General features: G+C 40.6%; 1 protein-coding gene and 1 long non-coding RNA gene across 2 annotated transcripts in view; one reads left to right on the top strand and one right to left on the bottom strand.

Annotated features, from left to right (window-relative positions):
* Positions 1 to 8,411, top strand: part of SPTLC1 (serine palmitoyltransferase long chain base subunit 1) — an 82,932-nt gene extending 74,521 nt beyond the window's left edge. Inside the window, exons 13-15 of the mRNA XM_056525696.1 lie at positions 2,177 to 2,294; positions 3,805 to 3,878; positions 5,651 to 8,411. Coding sequence (XP_056381671.1) covers positions 2,177 to 2,294; positions 3,805 to 3,878; positions 5,651 to 5,744 — 286 coding nt within the window. The 3' untranslated portion in view covers positions 5,745 to 8,411. The remainder of the gene's footprint in view (positions 1 to 2,176; positions 2,295 to 3,804; positions 3,879 to 5,650) is intronic.
* Positions 8,412 to 12,216: 3,805 nt separating this feature from the next.
* The window catches only part of LOC130308323 (uncharacterized), an 86,023-nt gene continuing 73,649 nt past the window's right edge, over positions 12,217 to 24,590 (bottom strand). The window contains exons 2-3 of the long non-coding RNA XR_008857311.1: positions 12,580 to 12,799; positions 12,217 to 12,367 (exon numbers count right to left, since the gene is read on the bottom strand). This is a non-coding gene — a long non-coding RNA (uncharacterized LOC130308323). The remainder of the gene's footprint in view (positions 12,368 to 12,579; positions 12,800 to 24,590) is intronic.

Genomic DNA, 24,590 nt, shown 5'->3' with positions numbered 1-24,590 from the left:
AAAAAAAGTTTTGATTGGTCATAGTCTGAGTGTTCGGACCCTGTCCAATAGCTAGAATGAGCTGGGGTAGAAGTGCGCAGATGAGCGCTTCTCTCCCTTCTCTCTGTCTGTGGGACCAAGATGGACCTTAGATTTGCATTATGTGACCTTCTGTCATGTGGTAAAGAGGAGAAAACGTGGTTAGTGCGCACTTATGCCGGCTCTATCTAGCGATTGGTCGGAGTCTGAACGGACATCGACCAATCAAAACTTTTCATGGATTGACAGTGCTTATTTAAAGAAGTTGTTGAAGGGCATTAAAAAGTGTTTTGAGGGTCATATCACCTCTCCCCATTCCCTGCAGCTGCTGGTCTGACGTCATTTTCTCCCCGATTGTCACTGCTTCTAAGATGAGCCACCTCAGTAGGTACTGCCATCTCAGCCAATCACAGACTGTACGAGACATTGCTACAATTAAAGGGGTACTCCGCTGCTCAGTGTTTGGAACAAACTGTTCCGAACACTGGAGCCAGCGTCGGCAGCTCTTGAGGTCATAGCTCTGCCTCCTCATGATGTCACACCCCGCCCCCTCAATGCAAGTCTATATAGCCTTGCATTGAGGGGGCAGCGCATGACATCATGAGGGGCGGGGCTATGACATCACGAGCTGCCGGCTCCATCGTTCGGAACAGCTTGTTCCAAACGCTAGACAGCGGAGTACCCCTTTAAATGTCACATGCTTAAACAGGACATTGTACAAAAATGTATCCTAGTAATGTGTGTAGTGTTTCGAGAAAAGATGATCTGTATAAATGCATTTTTAGTGAATTCCTTGGGCAGCAAGTCATAACATTTCTTCTAGATGTATAGTTGGCCTTAAAAGTTTGCAAACCATACAGAAATCTTTTTAAATATTGGCGTTAATTTAGAAAATTACTGATCATGCCAAAAACTGTCTTGTATAACAGGATAATGGTTAGATGAATCGATTTATTGTCACAGCTGTTTTGCTCCTTTTTTAACAAAAAATTGATGATGTAATGTGAAATCACCCAAATGACCCTGATCAAAAGTTTACATACTCTTGAATGTTAGGTCTTTTTACAGACACACAAGGTGACATGCACAGGTTCAGCTTTCCTGTACTAACAAGTTCTGGTACAGTGAAAGCTGAGCAGTGATTGGTTGCTGTAGGCAAATTCTCCTCAGTTTTTCTATCACACATTTTGATAAGTCGGAGCCAATGAATTTGTTAGCTCTCGAAAATGCACTGAGCAGGTTAAATACAGAGCCATGGGGAGCAGCAAAGAACTGTCTAAACACCTGTGTAACAACTTGAAAAATGTATAAAGACACTTTAACTCTCCGCTCCCTTGTAGCTCTGGAATCAGGGCGTCCCTAATGATGTGAGAATCTATGCCCACGTGAGCGCCCTTGTAGTCATTAGGACGAGAGAGTGAAGATTTATGCATATGCAGGAGATGAGCGGGCATATGAGAGCACAGAGGGAGGAGGCAGGGAAGCTCGGCAAGCCAGCTTCAGCCTCTATTGTTCAAAGGGATATATTTACATACTGGCAACTGAGCCTGAAACAGCTGGACACATTTTTGTAAGTAATACAACATTGTACTCAGGTTCACCTGCACCATAACCCAGTTTATTGTGGGTAAACCGGCTGCCAGTTTCCCTGAAAACAGAAACCGAATATCTCAAAGGACTTTATGTATAAAATACTAATGGATATGAAGGTGCAACTGATAATCTTAGAATCCATGACTAGTGCTTGGTAGTGTATACTGTGCATAGATGAACCACCATTATACAAGAATGATAAGTTATCAATGAGACAATGAGGAGAAGCCTGGTAATTAGGTAAAGGATTGATGTTGATCATTCTAGCACTATATGCTTACATGGTACTAGTATGTCAGCATCTCCTGACTCCTGAATGTGCACCTTGTATGATTATTTCTGGAAATATGTGTCAATCAATATATTATTGTTCTTATAGTAATTGTACACTGTTAAAATATTTTGTAGCTTATGAAATCAATATGTACATAGTCAATATGTCTTAGCCAGTGAGTACAACCTTTCTGAAAAAGAGAAAGGACTTTTTCCACTAGTTGTTTTCTTGTCCTTACTATGAGATTGTTTTATATTTTGTCTTCAACACATTTTGTATTTGTTTATGTAGTTTTGAAGGTTTAAAGGTTGTCGGTGAGAACTTCTCAGCTGCCTTTCATCTGCAGTTAGAAAAAAGCACTGGATGTCGGGAAAAAGACACAAAACTGCTACAAGAGATAGTAGATCACGTAAGTGCTGCAAATAGCTGAAAACATATAGTACTGTATAATAAATGACAGTAATCATTGCCAGACCCAGCAGTGTTCTCCTTGACCCTTTCCTTAGAGACCAGTGTTATGATTTTACACTCAAATTGGCACAGCAAACTGAAGTGTAATCTGAACCTTTTTTTTGTCCTCCTCTTTAAGTTATGGCATGATCTTGGATAAATCCTAAAATTTTATAAACAAGGAATTAAAGTTGAATACCCCTCTACCCTACACCTGCTCCACCCCTGCACCAGGAGGATTTCACAGGAGAACTTTAATTCTGCCCCATTGGACATGTGGGACAGGAGCTTATAAGAGGACCTTTGACACCCCCAATCCCCCCCACCCCACCCCCAAACCTTTCTTCATAAGCCTTTTTCAAATTTGGCACCACTGCTATTTCTAGACATCTCCCTAAAAACATAGCTGGAAAAACTAGTGGATGCATAATTATGAACGGTTTTCTTGGATGGTTCTCAGGAAAGCTACTTTCAGATGCATGAGCGGAAATGGCAGCTGCTCTCTCAAACTTTTCCCCAGGACTATTTGATCAGGATTTGGGATAGGGTGTGCAGGAACTTTTGGACTCAATGGTATTTTTGTGAATTGGTATTATATTCTGACAAGTGGGTCTTCTGTTCATTCCTGTCCTTGGCTAGTAATCCAAGGGCTAAATACCAGGCCCTCATAAATTGCAGTGTTTATCAGTTACCATCATGGAGGCTACAATGGACAATGGTTAGCCAATTGTCCCAGGGTGTCTTTGGGACACAATACAATCTCCTAATCTGTTTTAACTCTCAAATCTAGTTCCAGACCCTACCTGTACAGAGAATAGATTTTTGCTTAGGTCTATGCCTAATAATCTATCTTTCTAGACAGTTTACTAATTATTTGGCCTTCCTTACATTCCTATATCATGTGGTATATTTCCTGGACTGGCAATACATATTAGATCACAAGTAGGTTGACCTACCAGTTTTCACAAGGTTGGACAGTTTCTAACGTGCATGAGAGGACTCTGCACAGACCCTCAATAGCAGATGTTGGAAAAAGGAAAGTTCTTTCTTTCCACATCAGAGAACTGCCAAAGTGTCCTCTTCTGCCCAATGAAATAAACCATGTTTATGAAGAGCTGTTGGTAGATGTCAGCTAAACGTGTATTTTGTGTGTGTGTGGGGGTATACCTTTGCCAGACAGTGATGGCATATGCACATTTCAAAGCTTTATAACATTTGCTTGTAATTGACTTCCTACACTCTAGTTATGAAAAGCAACATGCTGTTTGTCTTTAGATAATCTGTGTTTTCTGCATGTAACTTTTCACAAACACTGTAGTCCATGCCCTGGTTGCCTCTGTTAGCTGCTGATTATTGGAGGTCTATGGTAGCAGCATAGCAGAGATTTTAGTCCTAGCAGTTGTAGGTTTGGTATAACTAAGCGCACAACATCTGGGCCTTATATTAAACCCAATTTATTCATGTTCCAGTGCATGAATAGGAAAATTGCATTAACTCAAGCACGTTATTTGGAAAAAGAGGAGAAAAATCTCCCACCACCAAGGTCAGTAACTCTATATGTTCCTTTTGAAAATCTTTAATAGCAGGATCTCTTTTGTTGTATGTTAGCTTTTCTTAGTGTAATATCACTGATGTCTTTACCCGCATCATATATTCATAGTACAGTTTACAGAATGTCATTTTATAGGAGTCTTGTAAGTGATATGGCATATTGGTTAAGCCAAGAACAGGTCCACAAACAAATAGCAGGGTGCATAAATACAAATATTCTGTCAGTCTGCAATGACCACTAGTGGGTTGCCCATGAGTGTACTGGTTATTATATACTTATTAAAATCAATAAAGCTGTATGCTGTAAGCTTTTAAGCTTCTCTTTATAATGGAAATTATACAATGGTAAGAATTTTAATAATTTTAAAAAAAACTATAATTTTTTGAAGGATGTATCTGACCACTCTTCTTCCCTCTTACAATGTTTTGGTTATCTTAACCCCTTAACGACCACAGACGTAAATGTACGTCCTGGTTTGGCGGTACTTCGCGCACCAGGACGTACATTTACATCCTGTGTATAACCGCGAGCATCGGAACGGTGCTCGCGTCATACACGGCAGGTCCAGGACCCGTCGGTAATGGCCAACATCCGCCATTGCGCAGATGTCTGCCATTGACCCCTCAGATGCGGTACGGAGCATGGCGGCCGGAGGTCCCCTCACCTGTCTCCGGCTGTCTCCCGGGGTCTTCTGCTCTGAGATTGAGCAGACCAGAGCAGAAGATCACCGATAATACTGATCAGTGCTATTTCCTATACATGGCACTGAACAGTATTAGCAATCAAAGGATTGCTATAGATAGTCCCCTATGGGGGCATAAAAAGTGTAAAAAAAAAATAAAATAAAAAAGTTGAAAAAGGTGAAAAATCCCCTCCCCCAATAAAAATGAAAATTGTCAGTTTTTCCCATTTTACCCCCAAAAAGCGTAATTTAAAAATAATTTTTTTAATAAACCTATTTGGTATCGCCGCGTGCGTAAATTTCCAAACTATCAAAATATAATGTTAATGATCCCGTATGGTGAATGGTGTAAATGTAAAAAATTTAAAAAAAATGCTGCTTTTTTGTCACATTTTATAAAAAAAAATTTATAGAAAATGATCTAAAAGTTTTAAATATGCAAATGTGGAATCGATAAAAAGTACAGATGACGCTGCAAAAAATTAGCTCTCACACCGCCATATATATGGAAAAATGAAAAAGTTATAGGTGGTCAAAATAGGGCGATTTTAGATTACTGATTTTGTACAAAAAGTTTTAGATTATTTTTTAAGCGGCACAAACATATAAAAGTATCTAGCCATGGGTATCATTTTAATCGTATTGACCCACAGAATACACATACACAAGAACACATGTCATTTTTACCTTAAAGTGTATAGTGTGAAAACAAAACCCTCCAAAATGTGCAAAATTGTGGTTTTCATTAAAATTTCCTCCCTAAAATTTTTTTGGGGGGTTCGCCGTACATTTTCTGGTAAAATGAGAGGTTACTTTACAAAGTACAATTGGTCACACAAAAAACTAGACCTTATATGGGTCTGTAGATGGAAATATAAAGGAGTTATGGATTTTAGAAGGCGAGGAGGAAAAAACGAAAACGCAAAAATAAAATTGGCCTGGTCCTTAAGGGGTTAAAGCACCAATGCAATTGGTATATGGTACTATTAGGAAAAGTGTTTTTTTTTTTTTCTCTCATTTGTATTTGTTTGTAAACAAAGTTTGCTTGCTGTAACTGACCTATTTGTTTTGTATTTTACAGCATAAGAGTGATAGTGACTGTCGAGCATACAGATGAAGAACTGGACATGGCTGCCTCCATTATAAAGCAGGCAGCCACTTTGATACTAAATTAATTTATCTTTTTGTGAGTTGATACATTTCTAATAAATTAAGGACACCCTAAGGATGACAAGCTCTTGTTTAGTATGACAAATCCAGAGAGAAGATGCTACGTATGTAGCTTTACAGCGCATACATTCCAGGTCTAAGGGAGCAAAAAGACTGGAAAAAAAAACTAGCAGAAAGCCAAATAATGGTGCATGTACATATTATGTCATGGACCCTTTTAGTACTGTTATGCTGGGATTTTTTCTTCTTCTTTGTTTACTTTCAGATTTATATAAAAATATCCCCCACAAGAAAAGTGAATGGAAACCAATGTTTATTATAATATTTTTTTTTCTATTGTAAGCTGGAACAAAAGAATTAAATCTTCCGTCTTGTTCATTGTACTAAAGAAACTTCCTACTGCTATCTAAAGGACATGTATATTTATAGATAGTTTCTGTGCATATTACTTTGATAGGTATTTGCTTCTATATAAATATGTACTTATATGCAAATGGATACATGCAAATTTTATATGTTGGGAATTTTCCAATAATTAAGATATGAAAACCCAACTAGTCAGCAGGTTTTTGGTGTATTAACAAAGCTTATGGCTATATAGGGCAATTGACTCCCACCCAAAAGCCCAGTAAAGTTCATCCCATCCACTTGTGAGCAATGGCTCTTGGGCTGCTTGTATCCTCCTCTGAGAGGCAATGCTAAGTGGATGAGATGAACATTGCCAGGCTTTTGCAGCACAGGGGAACATCCCCTGAGCTTTTAAGGCTAACTTTCAAATCCATTCAAAGCATTAGGGGTCAATTATCAAAACAAAGGTATGCATGGAGTCTGTGTCAGAATCACTATAGGGTCATGACCTTAGTTTATACACCAAAAACCTCTTGACAGGTCTACTTTAAAGAGAGGTTAAGGAGATCTTATCCTACAAACCTGAGTATCACTATTTTATATTCCTGACTGTGTTAAAAACACTGGCTAAAATGATATAGAATAACTGTTTTTTTTTATAAACTAATAATTCTTCTTCTTACAATTATATCATTTTTTTTTTCTTAATCTTTCGTAACCATAAAGCTAAACAGATTACACTCCCATATATGTATTTATCTAAACACCATAGTTTGCAGCATATATGAACACAGAGCCACAAGGATTTGCTGTCAAGTTTTGATGGGGCATGATTTTATGCTTCCAATCATGATACAGAGCTATGGTCTGTGCGATATGTGAATACACACAATTTTACTATTGTAAAACTTGTCAATACCATAGCTGAGAGCTGCTTCTCTCTATCTACGCGATTATTATTTGTTTTTGGAATACATGCACATTATGGCATTCATCTGTTTTACAAATATTACCCAAGTATGTCACATTCCGTGTAAGGAAGAAAAATTTGCTACTTTCTGACCATTTTTAAGTTATTTAGTCACTTGAAGGTGCAAGATGGAAGTAACATCCACATTTCTGCCTGGCATATGTTTACAAAGGTTTAGAGAAAGTAAGTATGTCAATAAGTATGTCAGTAAGAAGGAAAGACCCTGTCACCTGTACTAGAGATTTGATATCTTCTTACCATCTTGTAAAGGACAATGCAGAAAACCATTCAGGGCCTTCACAATGATCTCATACATACACGGTTAGTGATCATGATGGCAGCTACTCAGAAACTTTTAGTAAGTTACTTCATACCGTCTTTATTTATTTTTTTCCCAGTGTATGATGTTGTCTGCCTGCCATGTCTATTTTTATAAAGACATTATACACAATATTTGTAACCAGAGATTTATATTTGTTAGTTAAACCTTCTGTGTTACTTTTAAATCTTTCTTATGTTATAACAATGTGCTGCCTGTATTTGTAACTCTGATAGATTTTATTATATCCACTTACAAAATAAATTGTCATTCAAAAGTGGAATTTCCCATATTAAACCTGCATTAGAATTTCAGTAACCTTATGTACATTTTGTTTTTATTTTACGGACAGCTAATTTTATTCTATTAGAAAGGAAGGAACAGTGGAAGCTGATATTGCAGATACAATTATCGCTAAACTTAGTAAAAGGAGCAATTATAGGATTTGCTTTAGGTTTTGTACTTGGTAGCTATACTGACCAACGTTCTAGCTGCCATCTCCCACTGTCGCTTCATGAAAGTAGACAGAGTGAAATGGTATTAGCCCTGTCATGTGTCCTAAATAACTGTTTCCAAGAATAGTATGAATATTGAGCAGAGTTTACTAGCAGCTATATATATATGAATGAAGAAAAATATAATAAATAACAAATATATATATATACTGTAAAACTAAGTATCTGTAAAGTTGCTCAACTTTGTCAGTAGGATTAAACATTTTGTTGCTTCCGTTTTATTGCACTTCAAAAACATAGGGCAATAGTTTCCTCAGTTTTGTTTTGCGAGTTGCAATGGTCTATCTGATGGTCTTATAATAAAAATGCACATTTATTTAGTTAGCTATAGTAACTGTCAATAAAAGAAGTATTGTTATACCATCATAAACCTATGGTAAATAAGCTTTTAAAGAATCAGTTGTAATTACTGACATTTTGTACTAAATTTTGTTTGAATTTTTTAAAACGTGCCTTTTTGTTGCTGCTAAAAATAAACGTAAATGCTAGAATTGGAATAAAATTTTTGTTTAAATAAAGTCTGAAAATGTTTCATGTTTGTCTTTATGTGCCCCTTTAATTTTGTTCTCCTACAGTATTATGTGGGACAAACTTGTCATTAGAGGGGTTATCCACCATAAGGTAATTTTGGTATGTACCTGCCAGACAGTAATGGACATGCTTAGGAAGGATCTGCGCTTGTTTTGGGGCTAAATGGCTATGTTGTGAGATTATCATAAAGCTGTGGCTCTCTTTTCGTAAACTGGCCATTTGCTGTTGGAGTTTGTTCCCTTAAACTACAAATCCCACAATTTCTTCTTTGTAAGTGTGAGGTTACTTTTCTCCCTCCCACACATCAGTCACACCACCCATTGAAACACACCTGTGATGTCTTCAATGCAATAGACCAGTGTTTTCTGACCAGGTTGCAAAAACAGAGTAATCTTCCTCCCAACCAGTGGTCGCTCCACCCAATGAAGCCAAAACAGGCTCCCTCTGATCACTTGACTAGTGAGGTAATGTCTCAACCTGCACTGCAACCTGGGAAAACCTGAGATGACAGTAATTTTGTATGCGGTTAAAAATAAACCTTGGGGCAAAAATCACAGAAGAATTGCGAGACCACCATGAAACATAGGTTCAAACATTATGAACTACATGAACGTTACAGCCCCTGTAGCATAGTCAAATAAAAAAAAAAAATCCCCGAATGGCACTTTTAAGGGCCTTTTCCATCTTAAACATTTCTGTTCTATCCACAGTATATGACATAAATGTCTGATATATTACAGTGCTCAGGTTGCAGAAACTAGCCAACTAGGCTATCTTGCAGAGTTTGCATATCTCAGGAAAATGTTAATAGGAGGTATAAATAATTACTAATCTATGCAAAACAGCCACTTAACTGTTTTCAGCATTGTGTCCACTGCAAGCAAGCCAGATAGGTCCAGGGAATGCCCTCTTTTTCAAGATATAATTTGGCCCAGGGGCGTAGCTATAGGAGGTGTAGAGGTTTTAGTCACACTGGGGCTCTGGTGCCTAAGGGGCCCCAAAGCACATCTGACCCCATAAGAGACCAGTTTTATATTTGGCACATAGGACCCAAGTTATGCCTCTGGTTGTGCCCCACCCTTGGGTCCCATTTAGATAACACATTTATCCATTGCCCAATTCTTAACCTATAAGGCCCATTGGGCAAAGGATACTCATGATTTATGTAGAGGCCTGCACATCAGGGCTGTCTGTGCGTTCTCCCAGATTTCAAGCACTATTTACATTTGCTAGCGTAAACTGGTAAATTCTGCGAACAGGGGTGGCCACGCTCCCATCACAAAGCTCTGCCTACCCATCGGATATGGGCCTTCTTTGTGCAAAAATTATGCAACTTTTTGTTTTTGTTCGCAAAAATCATAATGCTAAATGCTCCCAAAGAGTTTTAGGAAATCCCCCAGTATATTTGTGCAGATTTCTGGTCTGTATAAGGGGACAAAAGCCAATAAGTACTCTTTAGCTAAATTGATCAGACAGGCCAAAAGTCTAGCTTATGTCTCTTCAGGGCTTGTTCCCCCTTCTGATCTCAGGGCTCACTTAGCCAGATTGGTAGTCTCCTCTTGGGCCAAAAGGAGGGGAGCCTTCTTAGATCAGATCCTCATGATGTTGACCTGGTCACTATATGGTGTATGAAGTTGGGAAAAAAAAGTATTTAGTCAGCCACCAATTGTGCAAGTTCTCCCACAAAAAAAAGAGGCCTGTAATTTTCATCATAGGTATACCTCAACTATGAGAGATATGAGAAAATAAAATAACATTTGTCTGATTTTTAAATAATTTATTTGTAAATTATGGTGGAAAATTAAGTATTTGGTCACCTACAAACAAGCAAGATTTCTGGCTCACACGGACCTGTAACTTCTTTAAGAGTCTCCTCTGTCCTCCACTCATTACCTGTATTAATGTTACCTGTTTGAACTTTTCAGTATAAAAGACATCTGTCCACAACCTCAAACAGTCACACTCCAAACTCAACTATGGTCAAGACCAAAGAGCTGTCAAAGGACACCAGAAACAAAATTGGAGACCTACACCGGACTGGGAAGACTGAATCTGCAATAGGCAAGCAGCTTAGTGTGAAGAAATTATCTGGGAGCAATTATTAGAAAATGGATGACCTACAAGACAACTGATATTCTCACTCGATCTGGGGCTCCACGCAAGATCTCACCCTGTTGTGTCAAAATGATCACAAGAACGGTGAGCAAAAATCCCGGAACCACATGGGGGACCTAGTGACTGACCTGCAGAGAGCTTGGACCAAAGTAACAAAGGCAATCGGTAACACACTACGCCGCCAGGAGCTCAAATCATGCAGTGCCAGATGTGTCCCCCTGCTTAAGCCAGTACATGTCCAGGCCCGTCTGAAGTTTGCTAGTGAGCATTTGGATGATCCAGAAGAGGACTGGGAGAATGTCATATGGTCAGATGAAACCAAAGTAAAACTTTTTGGTAAAAACTCAACTTGTCGTGTTTGGAGGAGAAAAATGCTGATTTGGATCCAAAGAACTCCATTCTTACTGTGAAGCATGGGGGTGGAAACATCATGCTTTGGGGCTGTTTTTCTGCTAAGGGACCAGGATGATCTGTGTAATTGAAAGAATAAATGGGGCCATGTATCGTGAGATTTTGAGTGAAAAGCTCCTATCAGCAAGGGCATTGAAGATGAAACATGGCTGGGTCTTTCAGCATGACAGTGATCCCAAACACACTGCCTGGGCAATGAAGAAGTGGCTTCGTAAGAAGCATTTCAAGGTCCTGGAAGTGGCCTAGCCAGTCTCCAGATCTCAACCCCATAGAAAACCTTTGGAGCAACAGCCTCAAAACATCACTGCTCTAGAGGAGATCTGCTGAGGAATGGGCCAACATACCAGCAACAGTGTGTGAAAACCTTGTGAACACTTACAGAAAACTTTTGACCTCTGTCATTGCCAACAAAGGGTATATAAGAAAGTATTGAGATTAACTTTTTTTATTGATCAAATTACTTATTTTTCACCATAATTTTCAAATAAATTCTTTAAAAATCAGACAATGTGATTCTATGAATTTTTTTTTCTCATTGTCTCTCATAGTTGAGGTATACCTATGATGAAAATTACAAGCCCCTCTCATCTTTTTAAGTGGGAGATCTTGCACAATTGGTGGTTGACTAAATACTTTTTTGTCCCACTGTATGTATGTAATTTAGCATTCACCTATGAAGCTGGCACTTCATAGAAAGTAAGAAATGGGTGCTATGAGCAGCCAGGACTTTCCTCTAATCTCAGGCAGTGGCGATCATGGCGTTGTTTGGCATTAACCCTTTAGCACAAGCTATGTTAGGGGGAGGTGTTGTCTAAGCCCTCTCGTCTTTCGAAAGATTACAGCACCTTTGTAGAGTGCCACAGGTTCGCTATAAGAGAAAATAGTCAGGGGATGAACTTTTGCTCCATGTCTTAATCAGATAACTCTCTGGCGGTGGATGTCTCCTTTCAAAAGTTGGACTGAAAGCTATCTGACATGAATTCCAAAAGTCATGTGGGATGTTTGAGAGGACGAGGCAGCGGTCATCCTAATAGCTATCATTTCTCCTTGCAGAGCTTATAGGAAAATAGAAAAAACAAGGTGGTGCGCACCTGGTGAAGATCGTCAGGTAGGGGGGTATAGAGGAGGGTGATTTGCCTCTTACAAAATGGTAAACACTATAAACCCTGAAAAAGTGTGTAGATCCTACGCCAAAATGACATCAAATACATAGTAAAAAAGCGTGTACAGATCCATAATGAAAATTGCTAAATTTTATTAACATATAAATACCACTTCAATTACATACATTTAAAATCAAGTAAACGACAGGTATAAGTTGCAGACGCAGCTGCATCTCCACAGCCACAGAAAATGAAGAGTGGTCTGGAAAAACTGCTGCTAACGTGGGTAAGACTATACCAGGCAGATCACGGACACCTACACAAAAACCCAAGGAGAGACATTAGTAAAGAGAGAAATATACAGGGGTAAATATGAATAACCCCAATAGACCTAGTGGTCTAGTAAATATCAAAGGTAGGTGTATGTATAATGACTAAATAAGTCGTAGCAGAACAGTACGTTGCACAAATAATACAATCAATAGTTACCAGTAACAGAGTGACACACGTTCACCAGACCACCCTCACCCAACGTTTCACCAATCAGTCTTCTTCCGGGGCTCAGAGCACAACACCTATATTCGCAATGTCAGAAAGTGGTCAGCCGCACACAGGTCCCGCTGGTATAGAAGATCTAATACCGCAATTCATTCAGCATATGGAGAAGACATCAGAGGTTGGGAAACAGGGACATCATCGGAGCGCTTGAAGAAGTAGAACGAAACTTGACAGTGCAGGTGTAGTTTTACTGTGTAGATAAGATAAAACAACAATTAACATAAGGCGTTTCGAGCCCGGACTGGTCTTAGTCAGGTATGAACATAATGGTAAGAAGGGTACATAAGTACACAGAGACCCAAATTAGTTCTGGGTCGTGACACCAGACGGCAAACGGGTAAAAGCATAGTACAATGTTTTCAATAGTGCGCGTAGTATAACAATACATACAATTTAAAAATAAACATAAATTATAATCGCAACTGAAAATTGAAAATTATAGAAATGTAATGGTATCTGAGTTCAAATGAGCTAAATATAGGAAAACCTATGGAACCGATTGGACAGCGCCCTCTAGGCATCAGAGAAGATGGTTCATCTCACCGATGCGCATCACATGGGAGGGACCTGGTAAGGTGCAGGCAATCGTGGTATACATTGCGAAAGGTAAAAAATAATTTTTTGTTTATTAAGATGAGACAAATTACATATGGGCAGTAGTATATAATTATATTCACTAATTTAATTCAGCCCTTTCGGGACGATGGTAGACATCTTATAGATCCAATATGTCTCCAAGCGTTTGAGTTCGAATCTGTTGTTGGTATTGTATGGCACAAAATCAATGGGGTGATGCGTATTGGATCTGAGTGTCTGTATGGAAAAAGGTACAATGTTTGGATAGTCCATGAAGAAGGAATTTATTCTTTATATTGAGACTATGTTGGTTCAGTCTTAAATGTAATGCTTGGGTCGTGTGACCTATATATTGGAGTGAACAGACAGTGCATTGGATGAGCTATATTATGTAGCTGCTTTGGCAAGTGAGGCGGTGTTTATTGAGGAATACTTCTCCAGTGGTATGGGAGCTAAATTTGGTTTGTCCGTGTGTTATTTGATTGCAGCAGAGGTATCTACTTTTGAAGCATTTGTAGCTTCCCTTAGGAAGTGGTTTACCGAAAGCGTCTAGCTGGGCGTTTTTCTGTTTTCTGATCTGGCTGGGGGCCAGCAAAGTTTTCAGTAAGGGGGCTCGCCGACAAGTAAGGCTTGGGCGTTCAGGAAGAGTATTTTTTATTTTTTAGAAACGCATCTAAGAAGATGCGTTTCTAAAAATAAAATACTCTTCCTAAGCGCTCGAGCCCTACTTATCGGAGAGACCCCTCACTGAAAACTTTGCTGGCCCCCAGCCAGATCAGAAAACAGAGAAAGAAGAAAAACGCCGAGCTAGACGCTTGCAGAGCTTGCTTCTCCTGTCTAAGAGCCCTATCAATAAAACCCATGGGTTCTTTTAGAGCAGCCAATCCTGCACCTACATTTCAAGAGCCTCCATTTGACTGCAGAGGTTTTGAAAGGTTGATTCGAAAGGAGCCATCACTCCAGTCTAGTAGGAAGTCTGTGATGTCCAGAATTTATTACAGAATCTGGAAAGCTTATCTGGACTTTGCAGGTCAGGCTCATGTGAATTTAGATAGACCTAATGTTTCCTCTATAGTAGAGTTTCTTCAGAAAGGCTTAGATAAGGGGTTAAAACAGGCCACCTTAAAATTTCAGGGTTTTGTTTTAGGGTTCCATGTTAATCAAAAGCTAGCACACCATTCCTGTGGGGTTAGGTTCTTTGGAGCAACCAAGTGTCAGAATTCTCTCAGCCTTTCTCTGTTCCACTACTACTTCTCAGCGAGACAGCTTAGCTGATATTAACAAGTCGATGCCCTGTCTCGACAATTCTCCTCTACACTTAAGGAAGAGAGTAAACTTACGCCAGTCATACCTGCTAATAGTTATCTGGGCACTATATGTACCAGTCCCACCTCTCTGTTAGGTACCTAGATGCTCATGTCCAAAGCTCTTCTCCTCCTGAAAAGTCTAGTTAGGCGTTTCTTGGAAATGTATTACTGTGTGCCTTTGGCTCAAGAGAGAGCCATCATGTTTGCTGAGGATATCTTTCGACTCCATGAGACGCAAGCAAATAGTCTCCTGCAGAGGGAGCCATTTTATGTCCAAATTCTGGTGAAAGTATTGGGTTTGGGTACCAAGCTGTACTTCTCCTCAACCTATCACCCACAATCTAATGGTTATATAGAACTTTCCAATCAGGCCTTGGAGTCCCTCCCTGCCATGGGGCTGTCATGGTTCGAGATAGCAAAATTACTGGTGAGAATACTTACCTGCTTTTCAAAAAAAAATTGGTTGAACAGAACTGATAAGTTTTCTTTTAATTACCCTGCACAATCATTTCTCGATATAGGAATTGGCTTGTACTGATATAGAAGAATTGTTAATAAAACCTAATTAACCCCTTTTCAATATGGCCTTAATATTACCTTGCCTACATCTCTCTACTTTAATTGTTCAGAAAATCTCCATAAAATCCTATTCTAGCAAAGCAATATAAAAAGGAAATAAAACTTAGTCGTTAAGAGTGCGTAATAAAATGGTCAATAGCCTGATAGCCTTATGTATATTGCTTCATCACCAGAAACACTAACTCAGCAAGACTCTACAAAAACCCAAATTATGATCAATTGTTTCAGTTTAGCTAATATGATGCATTTCCTTGAGTCTCTGCGAGTAGTTTTAAGGGGTTTTCATTGGGAGACATCATTATTTGGAAGAAATGCATGAGGTATTTATTAAAAAGGAACAGTTGTTTGAGCTTTGATTTTACACTTTTGAAATCTGATCTGGGTCCAATCACAAAAGGGTGTATTGTCTCTCCTTATGTCACCGCATCTGGACATGATTACTTTGCTTGCAGGGAATTGGCATCTAGTGATCTATGAAGTGTTGGGTCTCCTAATTTACTAACATAACTTCAGAAATCCATAGAAAAGTACTATAAATGCTGCTTAAAGTAAGGCTTCTATTGGTAGAATATAAAAGAATGCATGTGCCCACAAGTCTCAATAAGGCCTGAGAGCTATGAGGAATGCATTGCCATTGTTGGCTAACTTTAACAAGTTTGAATAGGGACATTAATAAAAGCATATTTTCCAGACTGCTTATTCTTTGTGGTACACTTCTGACATATCAGACGGGGCGTGTGTGTTAAAACCAGGGTTCTGGAGATTTTTGATGTTCTCTGCTTACACGGGCTACTATTAACTGTCACACCGAGGCACCTGCAAACAATCAGCACATTCTGCTCAGGCTGTGGAATGCCAATTGTAAGGCCAAGGACAGGAAATGGATCTGAACTCATTTAAACATTGGAGACATTTTTCATGTAACCAATAGGTGAAAAAGATTAAATTGTATTAAAAAAATATTGTATATTAAAGATTAAATGGTCACTAACTCTTCATACAATTTATGCCAATTAAATAGTATACGTAAGCATGATCTAAAGTGCAATTTACTTCCATTTACTTTCAAAATTGACTGTTTTTCAACTAAAATGTGTGTAAAGTTTTCAGTCACTAGGAAGCTCCCTTCTGTCCCCTAATCTTCACTGCCTGTTTTTAGGCTCAGTCCATCCCTAGTAACAGAGACTCCAAGGCAGACTGAAGGAAGGGATGGGGCTATGATCACAGGCTCAGTTACAGTGTACACAGAGACAAAAAGTCTGCCTCTGCCTAGCCATAGGATTGCTACACTGCTGCCTCTGCTATCAACTATAGCAGATGCAGAAGAGGAGCAATCCTATCAGCCATAGAATTGCTGTTTTGCTAAAGTTCTTACACTTTTGTGTCTGCTCACCAGCATTTGACATGGTAATCAGCTATGGTCTGCCTATTTCTGCCTATTGTACTGGATTGCTCTTTCTGGCTTCTCAGCACTTTTTTTTAAGGCTTATTTATTAAGCATTAGCATCACTAGAAAATCTACATGTGCCTATGAAATACACAACACATAGGTATAGCTAGAACATGTAGGCTAGTGTCAGCATAAAAAATGTGGCTACTAACCCCTTTTGCCATTTCATTCCCCTTTAATCCCCCCCTTTGCCATTTCATCACTCCCTGCGTCACTTCATCCCCCCCCCTTGATCCCTCCTGTTTCACATCATCCACCTTTATCGCCCTCCTTGCCATTTCATTCCACCCCTTAATTCCCCTCTGTTCCACTTAATTTCCCTTTGATCACCCCCTGTGCCACTTCATTCCCCCCTTGAACCCCCCCCCCCCCGGTGTCACTTCATCCCCCACCCTTAATCACTCATGCAACTTCCTTCCCCTTCCTGTGACTATTCATTCTCCCTTGACCTTCCTGTGTCATTTAATTCCTCCCCTTGATCCCCCCCTGTGTCATTTAATTCCTCCATTCCTCCCCTTGATCCCCCCCCCCCAATGTCGCTTTATTCCCCCCCTTGATCCTCCCCGTTTTACTTCATTCCTTCCTTGATCCCCCCCCCCCCATGCCACTTCAAGTTTTTGCTTACTACTGGGGCTTGGGGTTTTAGTCTGATGAATACCTGTCTCCTCAGTTGTCTCAGTAAGCATGTACACATAGAGGGTGTGGACATTCAGATTGTGTTTGGCAGTCTATTGGTCTATAGTACTTTCATTCTCCATGAATCTCTACATGGAACTTCTCCAGGCGGAAATTCTCTAGTGTTCATGGACACTAAGACAATAAAGCTTATGATTGTCTTTCAATTCTACTAAAAAATAAATTACTCTTTAAGTAAATAATAAAATTAAAATATTGGAAGTTATTTACGAACGTGATCCTGACTCTTTCTTTTTTTTTTTTTCTCGGATTTTGCGCCCAACTTGTGTCACACGGAATGTGCAATACAATTTGCGACCCAAAAAAAACATACTCTCCATTTTGCAAGAAAAACCCGAAAAGGGGGTCTGGCCACGGGAGAAAGGGGCATGGTCCCGACAAACAGGGCGTGTCCCTGAATGTTTTGAAAAATCCGAACATGTTTACTAAGGTTTCCACATTAACCTCTTCAGGACGCCTCTTCATCCCAAGTCTTTTAAGGACGTGGGGCGTATGCATACGCCCGTGGGAATTCCGGTCCCCGCCGCTAGCCGGTTGGGGACCGGACTGGGATGCCTGCTGAAATCAGCAGGCACCCCGGCACATCGCCCAGGGGGGTCCTGAGACCCCCCCATGTTGGCGATCGCAGAAAATTGCATGTCAAGTCAGACATGCGATTTTCTGCTATTCTGGGCTGATCGGGTCTCTGGTCACCCGATCACCCGGAAAATATGGATGATCGGAGCTGTCAGTGACAGCCCCGATCATCCTGAGGGCCAGGAGTGAGGTCGCAGTGCTGCGATCTCCTCCTATCCCCTGCCATTGGTCAGAACTGGCAACCCCCCGTTCTGCGCACCCCTGGATGTCGAAGGGAACATGGGGAGAAGATGGAGGCCGGAACCTGGAGGAGAAGATGCCTGGGAACCGCTGATCTTCGCTGGAGACTGCAAAGATCCCGGCTCAGGTAGGGAAACGATGGTGGGAGTGGGGGGGGAATGAAAGTGAAAGTAAAGTGATCTTTACTGTGGCAACCACTAGAAGGCCAAACTGCAACTCCCAGCATGCCCAGACAGCCAAAGGCTGTCTAGGCATGCTGGGAGTTGTAGTTTTTTAACATCTGGAGGGTCACAGTTTGGAGACCACTGTTACAGTGGTGCCCAAACGGTAGCCCTCCAGATGTTGCCAAACTACAACTCTCAGCATGCCTCAATTGCCCAGGCATGCTGGGAGTTGTAGTTCTGTAACATTTGTCCCTTCAGATTTAGCAATTTTCATGACATTTTTGAAAATTGCCGCTCTAATTTGAAGCCCTCAAATTTTTTTCAAAAAGCAAAAATATGTCCATTTTATGATGCCAACATAACGAGGACATATTGTATTTGTGAAGAAAAATAAAATTTATTGTGAATATCCATTTTCCTTACAAGTAGAGAGCTTCAAAGTTAGAAAAATGCTAAATTTTCATGAAATTTTGGGATTTTTCACCAAAAAAGGATGCAAGTAATGCCTGGTGAGTGACCGGTGGCGCGTAATCTTCAGTGTTCCGCTCACCGCTCCTCCGGTCCCGGCACCTACTGCTATGGTCCATAGGCCATAGCAGTAGATTGTGACACCGGGCCAGAGGAGCGGTGACCGGAACACTGTGGGGGCAGCACACAGACATACAGCCTCCAGCCATATACACTGTATATGGCTGGAAGCTGTATGTCTGTGGGCGGGAGCTGCCTACCATTGTGGGGGAACTATACTGCCAACCATTGTGGGGGGGGGGGGAGCTGCCTACCAATGTGGGGGAACTATACTGCCAACTATTGTGGGGGAACTATACGGATATAAAATATTTTACTACAGTATTTGGTTCAGAATCTTTTTTTTCTAGATTTTCCTCCTTTAAAATTGTCTTATATGCCGGAGCGTCTGATATGGCGAAAAATACGGTAAATGTGTTGGATTAGAGCTGGGAAAAACCCAACAGATCAGAACAGTTGAAAAAAGAGAAAAACATAGGGAAACGTGCTAAATTTAGGGAAACATTAGTAAATACCATTGAAAAATATCTGTCGGAAATCAAAACCCACATAGAAAACTACACTCCACACTTAGTAAATAACCCCCATTATGTTTAAATGGTGGGATGGGTTTGAACCGGTATTCACCTTATCAGTGCACTAGCAAACAGCAATATCCTTAAATGCACCTATAGAATTTGGCCATAATGGGCAACTCACGCAATCTTAGTAGAGAATGAAAAATTACACTGGGTAGGGTCCCACATACCGCTTAGGCAGCGTATTTCACGCTGCGCAAAATCTGCTGCTGCAGCAGGAAATATGCTGCGTATTCCCTGATCACCATACAAGCAGGGCTTTCTGGCAGCAGCCCTGTGTGTGCAGTGAGCTTTGGAGGTGGGGCAATGTGCCTGCATGACTGTGATGCGCAGCCCCGCCTCCAAAACTCACTGCACACACAGGGCTGTCGTACAATAGCCCTGTGTGTATGGTGATCAGGGATTCTGTAGCGTACTGTAACCCCTTTACTATCAGAATCATGGGTGCTTTAGCAGTTGAGTTAAGTGGTTAATAGGAAACAAAGGTGCTCAGCTAAGCTAGATACTTCGGGCAAATATAGTCCAAGATAAGTGCGTCTGCTCTTTGTTAAAGGGGTTATCCACCATAAGGTGATTTTAGTACGTACCTGGCAGACAGTAATGGACATGCTTGGGAAAGATCTGTGCTAATCTTGGGGTTAAATGGCTATGTTGTGTGATCACCTTAACACTGTGGCTAGCTTTTTGTGAACTGGTATTTCCTGTTTGTTTTCTTTTTTGCCTACACATCCCATAATTCCATTTTCCTCCCTCCCACACATCAGCCACCCCACCCATTGAAACGTAAATGAGCAGAATCCATTTGAAAGACCTGTGGTTTTCAATCAGGGTGCCTACAGCTGTTGCATTAGTTGCAGATCGATCTCTCACCAAGCGATCCCTCCACCCATTGAAGCAAACAGGCTCCCTGTCATCAGCTGACTAGTGAGTCAGGTCTCTGCTGCATTGCAAGCTGGGAAAAATCTGAGACAACAGTCATTTTGTGGGCTGTTAAAAATAAATATTGGGGTGAAAATCACAGAAAAATTGTGAGAAAACCGTCACACACTTTACAGCCCCTGTAGCTTAGTCAAATAAAAAAATTCCTTGAATACCTTTTAAAGCTTTACAAAGCACAGACCAGCGCAAAACAGCCGTTGTTTCTCACCTCTCCTTGTTTGTCCTGTCCATTCCACAGAGATGTTTTACAATGGATTTCTAATAAAGAATTGCTTTTTACTCAAGATATTGATAAGTGCTGCTTCTACTATCTATTTTTGGTCTAAATATTTTAGCCATGTGCCATCAATCAGATTAGAAAACTGATTTAAGCTTCCACTAGCTCTATATTTTTCCTTGCCATGTTTTACTTTTATTTTCTTCAGGGAGTAGTAGTAACAGTTGCATTAAAGTCAGTCACTTGTGTCTTCTATTATTTACTATGAAGAAAAGTCGCGTGTCGTTAATATATTCTATATTAACAGGAACTGTTTCACAGGACCGGCACTTAGCAAATGTGGTACCAATATTCAAAAAGGGGTCAGATGTTATGCTGGAAACTATAGGCCTGTAAGTATAACATCTGCTGGGAGTAAGATTTTTGAGGGTTTTCTAAAAGATGCTATTCTGGAATATAAAAATAACCTTATAACACAGCACCAACATGGATTTATGCGGGATCGGTCCTGTCAGACTAATCTGATCAGTTTCTATAAGGAGGTCAGTTATAGATTGGACCAGGGTGAAGCTGTGGATGTTGTATATCTGGACTTTGATACTGTGCTACACAAAAGGTTAGAACATAAAATCAGGATGCTAGGACTCGGGAGGATAGATGTAAATTGGTTAGCAACTGGCTCAGAGATAGGAAGCAGAGGGTGGGGATCAATGGAACTTGTTTGGGTGACAGTGACTAGTGGGATACGACAGGGGTCAGTACTGGGTCCACTTCATTTCAATATGTTAATGGGGGGATTACTGAGTAGAATTTCAATATTTTCAGATGACACTAAACTCTCACCACAGAAGAGGATAACATAATATTACAGAGTGATCTGGAGAAGCTGGAGGCTTGGGCACAGACATGGCAAATGAAGTTCAGAGTGGATAAATCTAAGGTTATGCACTTGGGTCATAAAAACATGTACAATAAGAAGGGCATGGCTGAACCGGAGAGGGTGACAAAAAGTTTCCCACTGAGTTGTGGGGCAGTATTTTTTGTCCTTCGTATAGTATTGACATTGGTGTCCTTGGTTCAGGGGCGGACTGACCAGCCTGTCCGTTCGGACGTGGTCCGAAGGCCCGGCCAAGTCAGTGGCCCGCCACCGCTGCTCACGGCCTTAGAGGTACAGTCATTACCCCAGTAAGGGTCCGGGGTCCTGCTGTACCCCCCTGCAGCAGCCACAGCACAGTGGCCCGGATTGATGGTGGGGCACTGTAATTTGCGAGGTGGCCTGCCGCCGCAGCACAGTTTTCTTTTTTTTAAATAAAAATAGTAAACCAGTCCTCAAAGGATTGTGAAGAGTGAAAGATGGATAGATAAATAGAGAGAAAAGGATGATATCCAGTGTGAATGTCACAGTAGAACGTTGTAAATCAGTATTCTGGACCTGAGATATGGCTAATTAAGTGTACAATATTTATTCACAGTTCGTAGATAGCCAGCATGGCACTACTTCCCCATTTAGGTATAGAACAGTGATGAAATGGCAGACTTGGACTAGGAATGAAATGGCAGACTTGGACTAGGAATGCTGGAGGTGGTGCTCTGATTGGCAATAGTGCATGGAAACGTAACAAAGAAGCAGAAAAATAATCGGCAACTCAGCGCAGCCAGCTGAGTAAATCTTTTTTTATTTCATACTCACAAATGTATTACATGGGAAGAGGGTAGTGGGGGGACACAGGATGGCGACCAAGCTCCGTTTCGCACGATGATCGTGCTTCCTCCGGCCATGACCGGAGGAAGCATGATCATCGTGCGAAACGGAGCTTGGTCGCCATCCTGTGTCCCCCCACTACCCTTTTCCCATGTAATACATTTGTGAGTATGAAATAAAAAAATATTTACTCAGCTGCCTGCGGTGAGTTGCCGATTATTTTCCTGCTTCTTTGTTACGTACAATATTTATTATACATAAAATAAAATGGTAATCCGCTACTATCCAAGCAGGGCCCTTGCTATGGAAGTAGTAAGATAATAAAAATTACAAATAAATATGATGACAAGTGTTAAATGGAATAAAACAGAAGTGGAATATATAAAAATAAACACCTATAAGGAATCAAATGTCCAATATTCCATTTAGCCCTTGTCATCATAAAGGTGGTTTTATATATTCCATTTCTGTTTTATTCCATTTAACACTTGTCGTCATATTTATTTGTAATTTTTATTATCTTACTACTTCCATAGCAAGGGCCCTGCTTGGATAGTGGCGGATTACCATTTTATTTTATGTATAATAAATATTGTACACTTAATTAGCCATATCTAAGGTCCAGAATACTGATTTACAACTTTTTACTGTGATATTCACACTGGATATCACCATTTTCTCTCTATTTATCTATCCATATTTAACTCTTCATGATATTTTGAGGACTGGTTTACTATTTTTTTTAATAACATTTTAGGTCTATTTAGGGTTTAGATTACACCAGTTAACCTTGAGAATGTTTTTATGCTTTAGTGAGCTAGACCATCTCTTTATCTATATTTATAACAGAGTGTGGCACAGATACATACTTTGCAGCACAGTGTTTTACTGCACTGCCCTCTGCTGTAATCTAAAAATATATAATTAGAAAAATGAATTGGATGGGTGGTGGTAGTGGTTCCTGGGGGCAGACCAACTATGAAGAAGGGAGCCCAGGCCTTCACCTGTGTAAGGGGCACCAAAATCTCTGATGGCAGCCCTGTCTGGCTTTGCAGAGAAAAGGAGGTACAATCTTATTACTGCAGTTCATCTTATTAGACTGCTGGTGCTGGAGTTCAACTATGTACAGTTTTGATACATTTTCTTATTAATGGTCTATTCACACGTACAGTATTCTGTGCAGGATTTTCTGCTGCAGATCTCAATGTAAACTGAACACCTTGAAATCCTGCCCTTCAAATCTGCACAGAATACTGTATGTGTGAATAGACATGAGACAAAAATGATTTGACCTTTAACCCCTTAACGACAATGGACATAAATGTACGTCATGGTGACGTGGTACTTAACGCACCATGACGTACATTTACGCGCCGCCATGATCGCGAGCATCGGAGCGGTGCTCGCGTCATGCCCGGCAGTTCCTGGCTGCTATCAGCAACCAGGGAGCCGCCGGTAATGGCGGACATCCGCGATTGCGCAGATGTCCGCCATTAACCCCTCAGATGCCGTGATCAATACAGATCACGGCATCTGCGGCAGTGCGGTACTTTGAATGGATGATCGTCGGCAATCCGATCATCCAGCATGGCGGCCGGAGGTCCCCTCACCTGGCTCCGGCAATCTCCCGGGGTCTTCTGCTCTGGTCTGAGATCGAGCAGACCAGAGCAGAAGATCACCGATAATACTGATCAGTGCATGCATAGCACTGAACAGTATTAGCAATCAAATGATTACTATGAATAGTCCCCTATGGGGACATAAAAAGTGTAAACAAAAAAAGTTAAATAAAAAAAAGTATAAACATGTGAAAAATCCCCTCCCCCAATAAAAAGTAAAACGTCCGTTTTTCCCATTTTACCCCCCCCCCCAAAACGTAATTTTTTTTAATTAATACACATATTTGGTATCGCCGCATGCGTAAAAGTCTGTACTATTAAAATATATTGTTAATTATCCCGTACAGTGAACGGCGTAAACGTAAAAAAAATGTAAAAGTCCAAAATGTATGCTTTTTTGTCACATTTTATTCCCCAAAAAATTAATAAAAAATGTATAAAAGGTAAAACCTAAGCAAATGTGGTGCTGATAAAAACTACAGATCATGGTGCAAAAAATTAGCTCTCATATAGCCCCATATACGGAAAAATGAGAAAGTTATAGGTGGTCAAAATAGGGCAATTTCAAACATACTGTTACGCCGAGCGCTCCGGGTCCCTGCTCCTCCCCGGAGCGCTCACGGCGTCTCTCTCCCTGCAGCGCCCCAGTCAGTCCCACTGACCGGGAGCGCTGCACTGACATGGCCGTCGGGGATGCGATTCGCACAGCGGGACGCGCCCGCTCGCGAATCGCATCCCAAGTCACTTACCCGTCCCGGTCCCCTGCTGTCATGTGCTGGCGCGCGCGCGCCAGCTCTCTGAGACTTAAAG

This window comes from Hyla sarda, chromosome 1 (assembly GCF_029499605.1).
Source record: "Hyla sarda isolate aHylSar1 chromosome 1, aHylSar1.hap1, whole genome shotgun sequence".
NCBI classification, from domain to species: Eukaryota; Metazoa; Chordata; class Amphibia; order Anura; family Hylidae; genus Hyla; species Hyla sarda.
The sequence above is the reverse complement of the archived record's forward strand: the minus strand, read 5'-3'. Positions and strand labels throughout refer to the sequence as shown.